The sequence below is a fragment of the Phoca vitulina genome, unplaced genomic scaffold, assembly GCF_004348235.1.
Source record: "Phoca vitulina isolate PV1807 unplaced genomic scaffold, GSC_HSeal_1.0 scaffold25, whole genome shotgun sequence".
NCBI lineage: Eukaryota > Metazoa > Chordata > Mammalia > Carnivora > Phocidae > Phoca > Phoca vitulina.
The window spans coordinates 43,896,529-43,915,905 of record NW_022589728.1 but is presented as its reverse complement, the minus strand read 5'-3'; the positions used below and the strand labels follow the sequence as shown (position 1 = coordinate 43,915,905).

At 44.4% G+C, this 19,377-nt stretch overlaps 1 protein-coding gene across 2 annotated transcripts in view; it reads right to left on the bottom strand.

The window, feature by feature from the left end:
* Window positions 1–19,377, bottom strand: part of MATN2 (matrilin 2) — a 128,699-nt gene that overhangs the window by 99,437 nt on the left and 9,885 nt on the right. For both annotated transcript variants that reach the window (XM_032421582.1, XM_032421581.1), the window contains exon 2: window positions 19,179–19,348. In XM_032421582.1, coding sequence (XP_032277473.1) covers window positions 19,179–19,323 — 145 coding nt within the window. In that variant the 5' untranslated portion in view covers window positions 19,324–19,348. The remainder of the gene's footprint in view (window positions 1–19,178; window positions 19,349–19,377) is intronic.

The window sequence follows — 19,377 nt, the reverse complement described above, 5'->3', positions numbered from 1 at the left end:
GGCATTGACTCTCACCTCTCTCAGGAGGCTTCCAGTACTGCAGAAACGAAAAAGACAAGAACCATACTTCCCAGACACCCTTGCCGCTAGGGTTTTGGGTAGCAATTAGGTACCACCAATTAAATATACTCACAAAGGAGGAAGCAAAGCGAAGGCTGCTTCTGCCAGCAAGTAGGGCTGTAGAGAGACAGGCCTGGTGTTCTAGTATCTGCTCACCAGCTTCATAGATGCCGTTGTGGTGGCAGTAGCATCCTGATCCCAGCAATGAGTTCTTGTGTGATGGCTCTGAATCCCACTTCTCCGACCTTTCCAACAGTTATGTAAGTACCTCGTTCCCAGTATGAAATCCCTTTCTGCTTAAAATGCCTAGAGAGCTTTGTTTCCCGCACTGGTGCGGGTGGTGCCCTCAACTCCTCAACTTGTCTGCCTTCTTGCCACTCACTCATCCGCCGTGGATTCCAACTGAGCGCTCAAAACACACTGGAACAAAAAAACACAACTGAGCATGCTCAGTCCTCTTCACAGAGCTCACCTGACGGTCTAGTCGCTCCAAGCTTTGTGGAAGTAGGGCCAACTCTCTTCCCCTCCCCCGAAACCTCTGCATGCCTCTCCATCCTTCTCTCCACAGTGACTCCCCCAGGCACCCAGACTGTTCTCATTCTCCAACTCCTTTGGAAACTGTCCTCTCTCCACTTTGATACGATGCTTCATTTCCTCCATCCTTATTTAACTTGGCCTAGGCCTCCACTCCCTAAAATACACTGAGACAGTGTATTACACAAAAGGAAAACTATTGAGCCAGCTATTTGTTTCCTCATCACTCACAGCGCTTGGGGGAACACTCAGCTCCAGCTAGTGTACTCAACTGCATTAAGCTTAACGCCCTATGTTAGGGTTGCCATGGAAGCCAGGAATAACATTTCAAGCATCCCTCACAGCCTTGGTGACTTTGGTTTCTAGGCTGTTCTACAAATAGTCTTTCTTGCAGCTGATCATTAAAATGAAGATCAGTTAATAAGACAGCATGTTTAATGAACTAAAATGGTACTTGTTACAGACCTGATAATCACAAAGTACTTAGGATACGCATACTTTAAAACTAAAAAGGGGGGCACCTGGGTGGTTCATTCGGGTAAGTGTCTGACTCTCGGTTTCAGCTCAAGTCATGATCTCATGGGTTGTGAGACTAAGCCCCCACGTCGGGCTCCGTGCTTAGCAGAGAGTCTGCTTGAAAATGCTCTCTCTCTCTGCCCCTCCCCCACTTTCGTGCATGCTCTTTCTCTCTGTAAAATAAATAAATCTTTAAAAAAACTGAAAAGGGACCTTAAAGACTGGATTAAATTTCCCTATTCTACAAATGGAGAATATAGATCATGCGGTAAAATGGTAAGGCAGCCTCCTGACTCTCAGGCCACCCCCGCTCCCTCATCCAACACACACTTCCCATCCTGGGCAAGTTACCTGCTCCGTCTAACTTCAGTTTCCTCTTCTACCAGATGGGGACAATGACTCATAGGGTTGTCATGAGGATTAAGTAAGTTAATGTGTGTAAAGTACTTAGAATGGTGCCTGGCACAAAGTAAGAGTCAAAAAAAATCACTTATTGTTGTTATTATGATTATTATTATTCCCACTGGTATTATGTGGAAGGCTATATGGAAGCAACATGGCATAGCACAGAAATCACTGGACTGGGAGTCCAGAGATTCATGGTCTGGTCCCTGCTCTGCCGTTAGCTAGGTGACATTAGCCACATGACCTTCTTCTTTTTTGGCTATGTCACTTTGATCTCTAGGGTTGAACTAAATGACACGTCGGTTCCTTTCCAGTTCTAGTTGAATCTAGTTTACACCATGGTGTTAAATAAGTTAAATAGAACTGTTCCTTGACCTTTATAAATGGTTATATCCATATCTATAATGATAGCTAATATTTATTGAACAATGGTTATATATCAATAAAATGCTAAATGTTGAACGTGTATTAACTCCTTATTTTTCACAACAACCTGTTGTCCCATTTAACAGCTGGGAAAACCGAGGCACAGAGAGTTTTGAGTAATTTGCCCAAGGTCACATTGTTAGAAAGTGGTAGAGCCAGGATTTGAATGCAGGAATCTGAGTCTAGAACTCATACTCTTCATGATTATTCTACGGGAAACAACAAACTTACACACCACAACTAGACAAGGGTGCAAGCTGCATGACTTTATATTACATTAATGTTCCCTAGTTGTAACTGTAGGGAACTCTGCTGGCTATATCTATAAATTCCCGGTAACTGGAACTGTTCAAGAAGGTTTGGGGAGACTTGCCACAAAATAAAATAATTCTTAGTCCTTCATACACTCCAGAGACGCTCACCTCCACCAACATCCCTCACCGCAATGATGGCATTAGCTTCCCAACTGGCATTTACCTTTGCCCTTCTACAAACTGTTCTCAGTCCAGCAGCCACAGTGATTCTTTAAACACAAGTGAAATCACCCACTCCTTTGTTTAAAACCCTCCCATGGTTCCCATCTTTCTCAGAGAAAAGCCCAAGTCCTACACACGGCCCCCAAAGGCCCGCATGTTACTTCTCTAAGCCACACTACACTGGCATTGCAATTCTAAACACTTCAGGCATGCTTTTAGCACTGTTCCCTCAGCCTGGAACATTCTGGATCCAGTGACTTATCCGCTCACCCGCCTTCGGGTGCCTGTGGAAAGCGCCCCCCTCTCAGTGAGGCCTCCCCTAACCCCCATCACAATCTAAAATTCCCCACCCCCACTCCCAGCACTCCTATCCCTCCTTCTGGCTTTATTTTTCTCTGTAGCATTTACCAACTTCTCTCATATATATTTTACCTATTTATTTTTTATTATCTGTCTCTTCTATTGGAATACATGATCCATGAGGTCAGGGATTTTTGCCTATTTTGTTCCCTGCTGTGTTCCCAAGACCCCCACTGCTAGGTGACTCAACTCTTTGTGAGATGAGTGAATGAAAGGATGAACGAATAAGTACATATCTGGGCATCTGTGACACAAGAAACCAGCATCGGACTGTGACTTGAAGAGTTCTTAGAACTCTCTTTCATCTCTCAAAGGTTAGTCCTGGAAAAAAAGACTTGAAGCAAAATGACTGGATATTTATATTTCTAAAATTATAGAGAAATAGGATTAAATCTACTCTTGCAGGAGAGAACCTCTGAGAATCCAACAGACAACAAGGGCAAAAATAAGCACATACTACTCTCATAACATAAACTGTTTAAAAAAATGTTTAAAGGTTGGGGATGGATGTTTACTCTAACTCTTGAGGCCAAACCGGTACCAAAGGATGGAAATTATAGGATCAATCTCAGCATGCTACAGAATAAGGACATTATGTATGGATTTCAGCCAGCTATGTTTCAAGATTCCTAGAAAAATTCATAGAGCATTTACTATACAAGTTTTAAATTGCATTAAATACATTTAAATTGCATTTAATACATTTCCATGTATTATATAAGCCTCAAATTGCAAACAAAACAATCTAACAAACAAAAAAAATCCAGTAATAAAGTTTAAGGCTTTGACATTCTTTTTTAGTTTTTTTAATGTGCACCAACCATTTGGGTAATTCTTTTTCTTGTCCTCCCATCTCTCAACTTAATTATTACTGCCTTCTATCTATTTTGTGTACTTTCAAGAAAATGGCTTAACACAGTAGAGTAGACAACACTAGTGGTTGACTATTTAAAATTCATTTCTCTCCCCCACCCCTTCCTGCTCCCTTGCTTAAGATTTCAAGCAGCAAAGAGGTGGCCATGAGCTCCATGAGGGCAGGTCCCACCCCACCAGGAAGGAGTCCTTATTGAACGAAGCCAGTCGTGGTTATCCCACTCCCAGACTGGGTAGTTGGAATGAGCATGCAATCCAGTTTTGGCCAGTGGGGAGTAAGGGAAACTCCCCTGAAATTTCTAGAAAAGATTTTGGTCTCTGATAAAAGGAACGAACCAAGGGATGAAAAAGTCCTCTTTCTTCTCTTTATTTTCTTCCTGACTTGACCATGGTCATGGAACAAAGTGATATTTGGAGCTGCAGCAGTCATCTTGTGACTACAAGGCAAAAGCCTAAGGAAGGAAAGCCAATCTCCTGGGATGACAGAGCTGAAATCTAAAAGGAGCTCTGGTCTCAATGACAAAGCTGAGCTACACCACCGACTGGGAATCACTGACCTCCAGACTTCTTGTGAGATACTTAAATATCTTTTCATAAAACCACTGTTAGCTTAGCTTAAGCCAATTGCAAAAAGAAATCCAGAGATTTCTCTGCTGATACCAAGCTTGCTGCAGAGTAGCTGCTCAATAAAAATGTATGCCATGTATGAAGGAATGATTCTGATGGTACAGATTTTGACGTTTAAAAAAATTAAATGTATTCAACTCTTTTCCTAAGTGTGCATATTTTCTAAAATGCTCATGTAATCAACTTGATAGAGGTTCTTCTCTAAGACCAATATCTGATTTAAGGTTTAAAGAAAAAAATGCTGTTTTATATCTAAATTAGTAAATGCTCAAATAGATAAATACAAATTAATAATACTAGTAATATTAATAAATGTCACCTCTCACTATTCATTCAGTATACATTTATTGAGAAGCTACAATGTCAGATGCTTTAGACCCAGAGATGAAAAGACCTAATTCCTAGATTTAAAGATGTCACAGTAGAGGGGGCTCTGTTATTTCCACTTTGCAATGTACAAAGTGTTTTTTAAGAATAACTTTTAAAATAGATAATCACAACAACAGGCATTTACTGAATGCTAACTCTGTGCCAGGCTCCATGCCAGCCGTTTATCTGCATGTCCACTCGTTATTACTGCCATTTTACAAGGGGGACAACTGGTGTAGAGGGCGGCTCCGTTACTTATTCATGGTCACACAGTGGAAAGCCAGCATTCACGTTTATTAAATGTCAGCTACTGTTATTTTTCTTTTTTTTTTTTAAATTTTTTTTATTGTTATGTTAATCCCCATACATTACATCATTAGTTTTAGATATAGTGTTCCATGATTCATTGTTTGTGCATAACACCCAGTGCTCCATGCAGAACGTGCCCTCCTCAATACCCATCACCAGGCTAACCCATCCTCCCAACCCCCTCCCCTCTAGAACCCTCAGTTTGTTTTTCAGAGTCCATTGTCTCTCATGGTTCTTCTCCCCCTCCGATTTCCCCCCCTTCATTCTTCCCCTCCTGCTACATTCTTTTTCTTCTTTTTTTCTTTCTTAACATATATTGCATTATTTGTTTCAGAGGTACAGATCTGAGATTCAACAGTCCTGCACAATTCACAGCGCTTGCCAGAACACATACCCTCCCCAGTGTCCATCACCCAGTCACCCCATCCCTCCCACCCCACCCCCCACTCCAGCAACCCTCAGTTTGTTTCCTGAGATTAAGAATTCCTCATATCAGTGAGGTCATATGATACATGTCCCTCTCTGTTTGACTTATTTCGCTCAGCATAATACCCTCCAGTTCCATCCACGTCGTTGCAAATGGCAAGATCTTATTCCTTTTGATGGCTGCATAATATTCCATTGTATATATATACCACATCTTCTTTATCCATTCATCTGTTGATGGATCTTGGCTCTTTCCACAGTTTAGCTACTGTTATTTTTAAAACCAAGCTGACAAGTGTTTTTTCAGGTGTGGGAAGATCCAAGAGCCACAGTTGATTGGAAGCTTGTAAGAAAATGGGTTGAGGAGATTATTAGGAAAAAGGAAGACATCTTGGGCTCTCTGCAGAGCCGGAGGCTCCCGATCAAGGAACGACAGTTCAAGACACCATTCTGTATTTAAAGGAAACATAGGCAGGGTTCTTTTCCCCTCCTGAACTTTAACCTATAAACCAAACTATCAGTTGAGCATCTCCAAGGGATGTCCCTTTGGATACCCCTTAGACACTCCAGCTGAACATGGAGTTTGAGCTCACACAAGGCACTCAGTGTTTGTTGAGTGAATAAAGCTTTAGCTGCTGTGGTTGTGTGTGGTAGTTTTACGTGGCAGCCATTTGCGGACAGGGATTATGTCTGTCTCATCTGCATCTGGGGCTTGCCTCAGCTTCAGTGGCTGGTTGATTGATGGTTTTATTCCAGCCCTGATTCAGTCTGACCACTGGCTGGGGCAAATGTCTACATGAGAAGAAACTATGTGGTAGGAGGAGAAAAGAGCTCCTCTGAGCCCCAGGAGACTTGGTCCTAAGCCGTAGGCGCTGCTGGTGAATCACTTCACTTTGAACAAGTAACAGTATCTCTGGGCTTTGGTTCCTTCATCCTAGTTTCTTAACCTTTATTTGTACCAAGGACTTCCATGGCAGTGTGGTGAAGCCCATGACCCCTTCTCAGAATAAACTTGTTAAATGCCTAACAGAAAATGCCACACCCACTAGGATGGCTACTATTTAAAAAATGGAGAATAACAGGTGTTGGTAAAAATATGGACAATTTGGAACCCTTGTGCATTGCTGGTGGGAATGTAAAATGGTGCAGCCACTGTGGAATACAGTTTGGCAGTTCTTCAAAAAGTTAATTGTAGATGGGGCACCTGGGTGGCTCCGTCGCTTAAGCATCTGACTCTTGATTTCGGCTTAGGTCATGATCTCAGGGTCGTGAGATCGAGCCCCGGGTCAGGCTCCATACTGGGTGTGGAGCCTGCTTAAGATTCTTTCTCTGCCTCTCCCTCTGCCCCTCTGCCCTTCTTCCCACCCCCTGCCCCCACTTACACGCTTCTGTTCTCTCTCGCACGCAAAAAAAGTTAAACATAGAATTACCATATTTCTCAGTAATTTCATCCTTGATATACATCCAAGAAAAATTGGAAGCAGGGACTCAAACAGATACTTGCAGGCCAGTGTTCATGCCAGCATTATTTACAATGGCCAAAAGGTAGAAACAACCCGTGTCCATCAATAGATGAATGGATACACATATAATGGAATTTTATTCGGCCATAAAAAAGGAGTTCTGACACCTGCTACAACATAGATGAACCTTGAAAACGTTATACTAAGTGAGAAAAGTCAGACACCAAAGTGCAAATATTATATCACTCCACTTATATGAGGTATCAAGAATAGGCAAGTCCATAGAGACAGGAAGTAGAAAAGAAGTTCCTGGGGAAAGGGAAGATGGGGAATTACTTCCTAACAGGTAGTTTCTGTTTGCGATGATAAAAAGTTCTGGAAACAGACAGTGATGATGGCTACACAACAATGTGAGGGTTCTCAATGCCACTGAATTGTACACTTCAAAATGTTTAAGATGGTTAATCTTACATTATGTGTCTCTATTACCACAAGAAACAAACAAGTAAATGCAAAGGGTAAGAAAGGAGGCCAATTATTTGAACTTCAGTTATCAAGATATTTAAAGTGTTACTATAGGGATATAGTAACATATGGACTTTAAAAAATAACGCTGAATAACAAGGTCGATGGGGCATCTGGGTGACTCAGTCAATCAAGCGTCTGCCTTCGGCTCAGGTCATGATCCCAGGGTCCTGGGATCGAGCCCCGCGTCGGGCTCCCTGCTCCGAGGGGAGCCTGCCTCTTCCTCTCTTCCCCGCTCATGCTCTCTCTCACTATCTCTGTGTCTCTCAAATAAATAAATAAAATCTTAAAAAAAAAAAAAATAACAAGGTCGAAAGGGAGGTCTCCTAACTAGTGTAATTTCAAAGTAGCGATGCATGTCAGCCGTATTTTGAATTATCTCTGACTACATAATGTGCCCTGAAAATATCTGTGGTCTCTGCTGGTGACACAGAGCTGCCACTCCTCCTGTGGTTTGTGGTTTACAATCATAACAGAAGGAAATGCTCAGTTGCAGTTAGAGGTTGGTGAAAAAGTATGTAATTTTTTTCCCATCCAAATTATGGGCCCAGTGAAGTCTGTCCAAGGACTCTGTTGGTCCATGGCCCCCAGGCTAAAAACCTCTCAACCAGATGATGTCTAAACTCCCTTCTAGGTAAACTGGTGTCATCTAGGAGTGGCTTCAGGCTTCATCTCTACATCATGAATAAATTAACATCTCTGATCAGATTTTTTCTTCTCTGTAGCTGGGAACTGTCATCAAATCCACCTCTCAAGGGCTTTGTGAAGAAAAGGGAGATAGGGCAAGCAAAAGGTACTTTCAAAAACTGTAGAGCTCTCTTACAAACGCTAGGTATTACCAGAGAAACCTAATAGTCAATAGAGACTTCTTCTCCCATCCCCAGCACATCATCCCCCAGGTCTCAATGTTCCTTCAGAATTTTGGTAGGAGCTTTGTGAACTACGGGAACAGAACACTGAGCACTTTTTGTTGAAGAATACCATGCCCTGTGTTAAAAATAGTGTTATGACCTGTATTTTGTATGTACGCTGATAGATTTGAAAATACAGACAAATTAAGGAAAATGCCAATTACCGAAACAGACTCAAGAAGAAATAGGAAACCCAAATAGACTCATGACTGTTAAAAAAAAATCGAATTCGTTGTCAGAAATATCCTCTCTACAGAAGGCATCAAGCCCAGATGGCTTTGTGAGTAAGTTCCACTGGCTCTGGAGCCCCTCCTCTCACGGATCCCATACAAATTTCCCCCCCAAAGACCCATGCTGCCTGCAACTGGGGAATTTGTCTCAAACCCCAAAACATGACAGGTAGGGGGCCAGATGGGACTCTGCAGCATCATCAGCACCCAAAACAATGCTGTCCTCACACACTGTAGATCCTCAATGTATATCTGTTCGATGGGTGAATAAATGATAAAACTGAGGCAAAGCATGAAAGAAAAAAATAATGTATTAGAGCTAAACGATTTGGGTACAGAAAAATAGCTAGGTAGAATTGACGACTTTCCTATTCCTCTTCATTTTGGAGATAAATTCAAGTTTGCCTGGAGCAAGGGGGTGGAGGAGCCTGCTTCCTTCAGTAGATGGGACCATCACACAGGACAGCCACAGGGAGTCTGACCATCTGGGCACCTATGGATAAATGGTACCCTCTAGGAGGAGGGCACGCTTCCCAGGCTACCCCAGCAATGAGTGCCAAACATTGAAGGATGCTGCATCTTTCACTTGGCCCAGCACAGTGCTTGTAACCTGGGGATCCTCAGGACATACTCATTCAGTGAATGGATCCCATCGACTGGAACAAGCCTTAGTGTCAGGGCCGGGGAATTAAGAGCTAGAGATGGAAAGCAGCCTCTCACAGCCTTTGCCAGGTCTGAGCCCTCTGGATGGGATTCTTCCCCAGTTTACGTTATGGTCCAACCTGACTTTAAAGGCCTCTGAGACTCATTCTCCCCAGGCTTCTCATGGCCCAAATGCCCCACACGGCACGTAATGCATCCTGCCTTTCCGAAGGCCCCTCCTGGCCCTGAGCCCATGTCGTCAGATGCCTACATTCCTCTTATTTCTCCCCTGCATCAGCTCCTTGTACATCTGGCCATCAGCTTCCTCTTTGATGTTCTCAGGCCTTGGCTGGCTACGGCCTTAAGATAATTTCTCCCTCCTCCTCCTTTCCCAGCCCCACCATCCTCTGAGCAGCCAAAATACACACATGGCCCTCCTTTCATCTTTCCCTATAAATCAGGCTCCTCTGGATATACTGAAAGAAGACTGCTCTGAGCTGGTGGTTCTCATTCTTGGCTTTTGAAAAATCTTACTCGGACTTGGCTTCGTATCCTGGCTACGCTGCACTCGTTTCTCATCTCCAGCTCTAGGATGTTGGCTGTCCAACCCACCACGTTCATCCGACCTGCTTTAAAGGACTCAGAGACATCCACATCTCTGGAGTCTTTGAGTGTGCTTCCCCGGCGTGTGTCAGTAACGTTCTATCTATCACCCTGAAATGGGAATACACGGCGAATCAGAGAGGAAAAAAAAGCTATTTAGGAAGGTGTCAGAGAAGACGTCTTGTCCCCCACAATTCATAAGTTGAAGTCCTAAACCCTAGTACCTCAGAATGTGAGTGTATTTGGAGATGGGGTCTTTAAAGAGGTCATTAAAGTTAAATGAGATCATTAGGGTGGGCTCTAATCTAATCTAACTGGTGTCCTTATAAGAAGAGGGAACTTGGAGGTAGACAGGTACAGAGGGAGGACCACGTGAGGACATGGGGCAACGGCAGCCCTCTGCGAGCCTAGCCAAGAGGCCTCAGAAAAAAAACATACCTTGCCAACACCTTGATCTTGGACTTCTAGTCTCCAGAAAGTTGAGAAAATAAATGTCTGGAGTTCAAGCCTCCCAATGTATGGTGCTTTGTTACGGCGGCCCTAAGAAACTAATATACAACTCAAGTCTCTATAATATTTCCTCTTGCGAATACATGAAATATATATAGGTTGATCACTTGGGCAACTTTTTGAAATAGCTCCTCTTGTATTTTCAATAACTAAAGGTCATTAAATATTTAAACATGAACTTTTTAAAGTAAAGATGATTATTCTTTATAATCATTTCAAAAGAATATAAAATATTCTTTTAATATTTTCAGTGGGGACATAAAGATATAGAAAGCATTTTATCAAATTTGTAAATGATTATAAATTGCTCTGTTAAGGAGGGAAGAGATATTAATCAAGAATGAATAACTTAAATGAAGAAGATAAAATTTAATACAAAAAATTTAAAATATCCTACTTAAGTTAAAAACACCTGCCCCATGATGGCTATTGAGCCACGCAGAGTAAGGGTCTAGTCATATTCGCTGACTGCAAGCTGTACATGAATTAACCAAAAAAGCAAATACAATTAACCTGTAATCATTCTTTTCATTCATTCAATTAACATTGCCAGAAGTGAAACCCAGGGATTCAACAAATTATATGTTGCCAGTCACTAAAAATTTCTCAGTTTCTCTCTTGCTTAAAATTTGTTATTGGAAAGGCTCCTAAGGCAGATTGTTCCTGGAAAGCAAATATTTAGCTTTATTTATTTATTTATTTTTAAATAGGAGAGAAAGTCCTTATCTCCTAGTTCAGTTCCTAATCCTGCAGGCAACTCCATACAATCTTGGACCATGAGGGTTCGCAGATTACAGGCTTATTTAAGCCTCTACACACAAGGCTTTCCACATTCCTGAAGCCCGAGGAGGCAAGCTGTTTCCTTCCTGGGCTAATCTGGTGGCTACAGAATTTTGTATGGAAGGAAAACCTGTTTCCTTGAAAGCACAGGTGTTTGGTTTTCCACCTCCTCTTTAAGGTCTTGATAACAAGCCTGGACTCCTCCATAACACAGCCTTCAGAGAGCCCTTCGATTTTTTCAAGTGAAACATCCTCAGGCCTTTCGAATCTTTTCCACATGCCCTGGCTTCGGAAACCTCCACCAGCTCGGCGGCTCCTCTCTGGCCACTCCTTTTCGCTCATTTGTTCGTTCACTTACTCCTCTAGGCGTCTATGGAGTACCTGCTGCGTACCTGGCACATTACTGATCCCTGCCGCCGCAACACAGACGATGAAGCAGGCGATCGCTGTCCAGGCTGTAAGTGCTGCGCTGGGACATAGGGCATGCTGGGGGGATGCATTGTTGGGGTATTAAATCCCGACCTAGAAGATCAGGACTGCTTCCACTGAGCCCTGAAAGATGAGTCCAATTGAGTTGGACAGAACAGAAGAGGTAGGTTTGCGGACAAGTGTTTGAACAGAGGAAAAGGCATGTTGTAGTCTCATATCCCACCTCTGCTGCTCAATGGTTATCTCACCTTGAGCAAGATATTTCATCTCTCTGAGCTTCAGTTTCTTCATCTTAAAATAGGGATAGGAACACCGTGTGGAGTAAAGTGTGAACTGCCTCGTACAGTGCCTGACACGTAGTAGATGCTCCCCCCCCCCCTAAAAAAAGACAGCCCTCATTATCATTACTTTAATTATTACCATGGGTTAGGGAGACCTGGGACATGATTGGCCAGAGGGGTAAGACTGTATGCCTTGCGCTCCAACAGGACAAGCCGTCAAGGAAGAGAAAAGAAGAGTGGCTATGTCACCCGCAGAGAGGATGCCCCCCTCCTGGGCAAGCTGAGGATAGAACATCCTGGAACTGAAGAAGGAAATGAGGGAGGGAGGAAGAGCTTTAAGAGGGAGAGATAAAGGAGGGTTACAGAAAAGGAAGGGGATAAAGAGTTTAATAGAAAAGAGAAAGGAAGAAAGAAGGGGAGAGAGAGAGAATCTGTAGGAGAAAAAAAAAATCCAGTTATTTATTCACTGGCTAGGAAAGCTTTTAACTTTGTAGCTTATTGGAAGTCAGCTGCTAGGCTTTTTTTTTTTTAATTCTTCCAATATTAATTACAAGATAGGAATGAGGAATTCAGTTTATACAGGTTATTCAACGTGAACGATAACAGAGGCATTGGTTTATACATAAAGCAGAGAGCACAGGCACAAAGAGAAGCGTTTCATGCATCTGGGCTGAGTAGCAGCCATGACAGTCCTCCCACCGAGTCCTTGTTCCCAGCTGCCATTGTATAGCACAGGATGCGTAGTGGAGGGCTGAAGACGGGGTGTGATCTCGCTTCAAAGGACTTGATTTTTGAAAAGCCTCTGCTCTAGTGAAAACAATTTGATAAGCTCTACCCATCAAACTCCATTTTTATAATCAGTCCTGATGACAAAGACACACACCAGCCACTCGATTGTTTAGATGTGTGTTAATCACTCTGCTGGAAGAGGCTGGTTCCCTGCACAGTGGGGAGGCCCACCTTTGCCAGCTTCCGCTGGGTAGAAAAATGCCAGCAGCTTATTTTCAAAGCTTCAGAAGGGGTGGACCCAGCCTACAGTTAGTTTATCCTCTCCAACTGCAGTTTTCTTAGCCGATGTTACTCATCCCTGCATTGTGTTTCTGGCTCGTGCCTGACAGCATCTCCTCCTAAGATCTTTTCCTCCTGCCCATCCCGTTACCCTACCTTCTAGATTTCTCTTCTACAGTAATTCTCAAATTGAGATCTCCAGGAATAAAACCTCTCAGGTTCCCAACCCAGACCTACTGAATCAAACACTCTGAGCTTAGGGACCAGTGTGTGTGTTCTAACAAGCTTTCAGGAGCTTCTGATGCACAATAAAGTTTGAGAAACACTGCTTTGCTGCCTGATCCTACAGCTCCCTTACCCCTATGCCTGATCCTATTGCTCCCCACCCACCTGCCTGATCCTACTGCCCCCCATCCCCCTCCCTGATCCTACTGCAAACACACTCCCATGCCTAATCCTACTGCCCCATCACCCCCCTGCCTGATCCTATTGCTCCCCCACACCCCTGCCTGATACTATTGTCCCCAACACCCCCACTTGATCCTACTGTCCCCTCTACCTCCCTGCCTGATCCTACTACTCCACCCCACCCCTCCGCCTGATACTGCAGTCCTGCCCCCTCTCCCCTACTTGATCCTACTGCCCACCCTCCTACCTTATTCTACTCTCCCACCTCTTCTGTTTCAAAACCCTCCTCAGCCTCCAGGATATGGTTCCACCTTGGCTCTCCCACCGGGAGAAAGTGAAAGAAAGCCAAGGATTGCATTGGGGGTTTCACCACAGGAGCCAGAGAAGGGACATCAGGAAGGCATAGGAATTAGTGATGTCATCACATCCTAGATGAGACCTGAAGATCACTGACTTCAACCACTTCCCTTTGTAGATGAACAAACTGGAGGACAGAGCGAGTTGCCCAACGTCACCTGCTAAGTATAAGTGGAATCAAGACTGGAAGCATCCAAATGGGGATGAAATCAGTCATCTGTATGTCTCATCCACTCAGGCATTCAACAAGTACCGAGCTTTGCTGTGGGCTGGACCCAACACCAGGGCTTGACGTCCGTGGACCCCAGGGGACATCTTCCCCTAAGCCATGCCTCTACTCCCTAAGAGGGGTGGGGGTGGGAGTGGGCACCTTTTTTTCCCTAGGTTTGCAGAAGCCTTGACAAGCTTGCCAAATTGCTTAACTTCTCTGAGCCGGGGCTTCCTCTCCTGCAAATGAGATAACCCAATAACCACCTTGCGGTGTTTTGTCTTTTTTCTCTCGGATTCAATGAGCTAGCATGTCCCTACTCACAGCAGGGGCTCCGTAATGAGGGTAGCCTCCAGAGGTGCTTTGAGACATGAAAAACAGTCTTTATCTTCAAAGGTTTATAGTCTAGAGGTAAAAACCAGGCAAGTACAAAAATAGCTAGAGTAGGAATCCATCTTGGGTAGGTGCCACTATTACCCCTTGGAATATAAGGCAGACAAGGTTGACAGCTGAGCAGAGGACCGCAGTGGGCGTGGCCCATCCCAAGAGGGTCCTGCCTGGCTGGGAGAGGGAGGAGGCCGCATTTGAGCTGGCCCTGGCCGATCACAGGCCTTGGCCAAGGAAAGCTATTCCAGGTAGAAGAAAGAGGGTGAAAAAGCCCCCTGAAAGCTCAGAGAAGGAGACAAAAGTTCAAAACTTGATAAGGTGGCTCCAGGGCATATAAAACATGTGGCCTCAATAGGTCTGTCACTCCAGGAGCCAGAAACTCTGATGGCCTCTGGCATCTGCTGTTCCTTCCTCACTGAGGGTGCCAACGCATGTCAATTAGGAGGATTGTTTTAGGATGTGGAAATTCATTTACTGGCAGCCAGCACTTGAAAATGTTAATAATTATCAACATAGGCAAAAACCTCCATTGGCAACAGAGAGTAGGACATTCTTACACTTAATTCTCTTGGCTGGCCCATTCCTTCGGTCACGTTGTTAATTTAGGAGGTTGCAGGTTCTTATATGAAACACATTGCATTTTTACTAATATTTCGATGTCAGATTTCATTAGAAATGTATGCAAGAATGGAAATAAGTCCCTCATAAGTACTGTGATTGCCAAGGAACAGAACTTGGGGCTATATATAGTGAGCTCTTAGATTGTCTTCATTAGCTTTATTTTTAAGTAGTAAATTAACTGTTGTGAAGAAATTTCACTGTTCCTAGCCCTAAACACCTGGAATTTTCCTTAGCAGAGTATGTGTTGGCGGGGGCAGGGGGGGTGGGGGGGAGAGGGAGTTCAGCTCCCCCCATCCCTTAACCATACTATGGGGCTAGCCTCCTTTAAAATCTCTACCTCCCACTTAAAACACTCTCTCTCAAAATGCAAACATGAATTCTGTGTGGATACTATTGATCCCAAGGGGCATCTGTTACAGGGAAGGGAAAAGGTTTTGAGGTTAGTAGAAATAAAATGAGCGAGCTTGGTAAATTTAGAAAAGAATGCCCATGTCAACAAGACCTTGTAAAAGGCAAACAAAACAGGGAGAGCCAGCCCACGGAAGTGTAGACCCTTTGCGGACTCTCGTTCTTGGGGTGAGGGGAGTCAAGGACTGTGGGAGTTTGGGCAAAAGGGTTAAGGTTTCCAAAAGGCTGATAGGAATCCACCGGTTGCCCTGGCAACAGCTCCACCCCCACCCTGTGGCAGTCATAGAGTAAAGAGAAAAACTGTGCACAAGCCAAGCAGATAGTAATCAGGGCTGGAGGCAACATGACTTCTGGTGAGCCCCATCTTGAAGGCACCCTAAGGAGGAGTTGGGAGTTTGGGAGGGACTGTGCACCACTGATAAAGAATGAGTACAGAGGGATGAATCTGGAGGCTTTCACGGGCTTAGGCTCTGAGTACGGCGCACCCTGGAACTCCAACTCCACCAGCTAGCGTGGTTGCCTGGAAGGGACTTGGGGCTGGAGAATGGGCTCCTTCATTGTCCTGGTGGCCTGCACACAGAGGCTCTCCCTGCCCTTTGCCACAGCCCAGGAAGGCTGAGGCTGTCCGGATGGCACAATGAATGGACAGAGGGTCAGCAGTGATCACTACTGGTGCCTGCCTCAAGTCCCCCAGGGGTTCCCACCCCTGTCAAATGAAGCCCGAACTCTGTCAGAGCTGCAGAGCCCCTGGCCCTCAGTAATTTGGTTCCCTCCTCCAGGTTTGTCTCCAGCTCAGACCACCCGCCTCACGGGCATGCCGGTCCCCCCATGCCTGACCAGGTTCCACCTGACACTCCAGCCTCCTCCTGCCTGCTCATCCCTCAGGGAGGATCTCTGCCTTCACTAGGAATGCAGCCCTAAACCAGCTGTTTTCAAAGTGCGGTCTAGGGATCCCTGAGGGTCCCTGAGATCCCTTCAAAGGGCCTATGGGGTCAGAACTATATCCATAATAGCACGAATGTTTGCTTTTTATATTATTGTCTCATGAGTACATAGAGCATGAAAAGTTTATTGATGCAGTTTTCGTTTCCACATTGCAACTAACCTTTAAGAAACTATCATTTGTCAAGTTTTGGTGTCATCTCAAAGAAAAATATCCACAATTATATGAAAAGGCTATTAAAATGCTTTTCCTTTTTCAGGAGGCCATATTTTCTTCAGGTAGTCCAACCAAAACAACATTTCATGACAGACTGAATGGACAAGGTAAGAATCCAACTGTCTTCGATTAAGCCAGACATGAAAGAGATTTGTAAAGATGTAGAACAGTGCCATTCTTTTTTTAACTTAGAAAAGGTCATTTTTTATACAAATATTTTTATATATGTTACGGGTTATGTTGTGGGTTTATTATTGTTATTTTTAATTAATTCATTAGGTAATACATTTTTAAGTTCTCCATTTCAATATTTGACCCAGTAAATATCAATAGATCTAACCCACAAAAACAAAAACTCTTTGGGATCCTCAATAACTTTTCACTGTAAAGGGATCCTGAGACCAGAACGTCTGAGACCCACTGCCTTATATTGAGTGGACAGCAGGGAGAGTGGGGCTATAACCTAGCTAATGTTGCTTCTGTTGCACATCAATTCCACCAAATTAATGATCCTTTTCCATGTCTGTCTCCCCCACTACACATGTGCTTCCTGAACCCCCAATGTCTGCCACACAGCAGAAACTCCAGATGAATGAATGAAGTAGGAGGGAAGCTCACATGGACACACATCACCACTGACTATCATCTGGGCAGCCTGCAAACATTCATAGGCGGGGCTGATAAATACACGCTTTATTTTTTTTAACTGGCTCAAGTTGTTACTAGAACTCTGACTTGACTTTAGACATGAAATATAAACTTTTTAAAAAAAATCAGAAAATTCAAATGAAGAATCAACCTAAGAAACAATTCTGTTTCTCTGTTAAACCTTCAGAGACACCCTTGCAAGTAAGTGACTAGTAAAATAAGTCATGCAGGGCAGACCTTAACTACAGCCACAATGAGGTGCCACAAAAGTGAAACGTGCCTGGGCAATGTTTAGAACATCGAAAACAAAAAGCCGAGAAAAGCGAACACCCATAACATGGGAGACACCGTATTCTAAGAATGAAGACAAAATCACAGGATCAGGGCAAGGACTACAGTGAATGTGGCTTCTGCATCTTTGTTCCCTGTCAGAGGAAGACCAAAAGCAGATGGCACGTGAGAATCCAGGCCAGAAAGTTGAGGTGTTTGCCTTCCAGTTTCATGATTCTCACTCAACCCCATTCACGGGCCCAGCAGCCGTCTAGCACGTCCCGGAGCGGCCACTGACCACTCTCCGGGGCGGGGAGATGTGCCATGTTCCCGCCTCCTCCTTGGCTCTGGCACATTCTCCGGAGAAATGAGGAACAGGAGGCAAAACTGGGTGTGGGGCTGATTTCAGAAGATGAGGGGTTTCTACTTCAGAGCCTGAGCTTGGGGCGACGGAGAGGGCAGTGAATGCTGGCATCGGGAAGCCGCGGTGTGTGGGTGTCGGGGGGGGGGGGGCGGTATTTAGGGCCAAGAGAAGTATGCTTTTCCAGCTAAGTGCGTGGGGGCTCATTCTGAAAGCGCCATCAAAAACCCAACTGTGCAATCGCGGCTGGTGCTGTAGGAATCAGGCATTTTGAGTTCTCTCTCTCCCTCTGTGTGTGTATACATATATATACATACATGTTATACATATATATGTGTGTGTTTGTGTGTGTGTGTTTGTGTGTGTATATATATATATATATACACACATGTTTATCATCTTGAAATTTGTTTTTAAAAAGCCCTTCAATCAGTGTAGTAAACATGCCCCAGTCCTTGCCACATTTGCAAAAGTCTTATGCTGATGTCACTATGGAAACAGATTCTCAGAAGACTAAAGACATGGAAGGCCCAGGATCATGGGGCCATCATTTAGTGAACATCAGTAAAGATTCTAACCTCTCAGAACAGAGTGTTTGGAGTTGCCCTGGTCTCTAATTTTGAATGCTGAGGCGACCAGGCAATTGGGCAGTTCTTTCAACGGCCTTCATAGGGGGTCAGACTCTGTCACCTGGCCAACAAGCTATAAAACAGTTTCAGAGAACTTCATAGAATGACAGTTGTTGTAAAGCTATCATTCATTGCATACCTACAGTTTACATTTATTAACTTATTTTCTCCTCACAAAAAATACTCCAAGATCAGCATTAACATTCCCATTTTATGGATGGGGAAACTGAACCCCAGAGAGACTGCACTGCCTAAGTATACACATGTAAGTACCAGACCCAGGACGTGAACACAGGTCTATGCCAAAACCTATTCTCCTTCCACTGGCTGACCTTCCTATTACCTCCACATCCTGGGCTTACCAGAGCCTATATTTACAACCAGCTCCATTTATCCATAGTCTGTGTGTTTTTACGATCTTTCCTTTCTCTTGGAGAAAAAGAAAAATTCACCTGAAGAAAACATGTTCATAAGAGAACCCCGATATTTTCTATTCCTGGTATCTTGATTCCACTCACAGTATCCCCACCTGTCTTCTGAGGCTGCTCCCACCTTCTGCAAAACTGCCTGCTCTTTTCCCCATGCTGCCATGCAGGGAAGCATTATTAACACAGATTAGCTGGACAAATCCAATGAAAAACTCTCATAACACCCTGTTCAGAGAAGTACAACCAGGACCTTTTCAGATTTTTTCCTTGCGTATTGAGAGAAAAGTCATGAGCCTCAGATTAAATGGGAGGCTCTGAAATAGAAGGGTTTCAATTTCATTTTGAAAACCCCATGCACTCATTGCCAATGAGATCCATTCCCTCCCCCACCCCACACCACCCCCCCAAAACCCAACAGGAGACTGAGGGATAAGAGAGCTTCCTGACTGACGTGTGTCCATCCCCTGCCCGGAGGTCCACCCTTAACCACCTCTTCCTGCTTGCTTCGGAGGCAGAGCCCCCATCACTCACCCAGGAGGGCCGTCTGGGGGTGGGTCCGAGCGTGTCTCCCTCTGGAGATGGACCTCCAGGGAGGCCGCTCCCTGGCCTCAGTGGGAAGGAGAAGGAGGATCTGTCCGAGGACCAACAGAAAGCAGCCCACCAGCATCTTTTCCATCTTCGAGAAGAGGAAGAGCGGAAGGCTGTGACAGACACAATGGGAAAAGGGAGC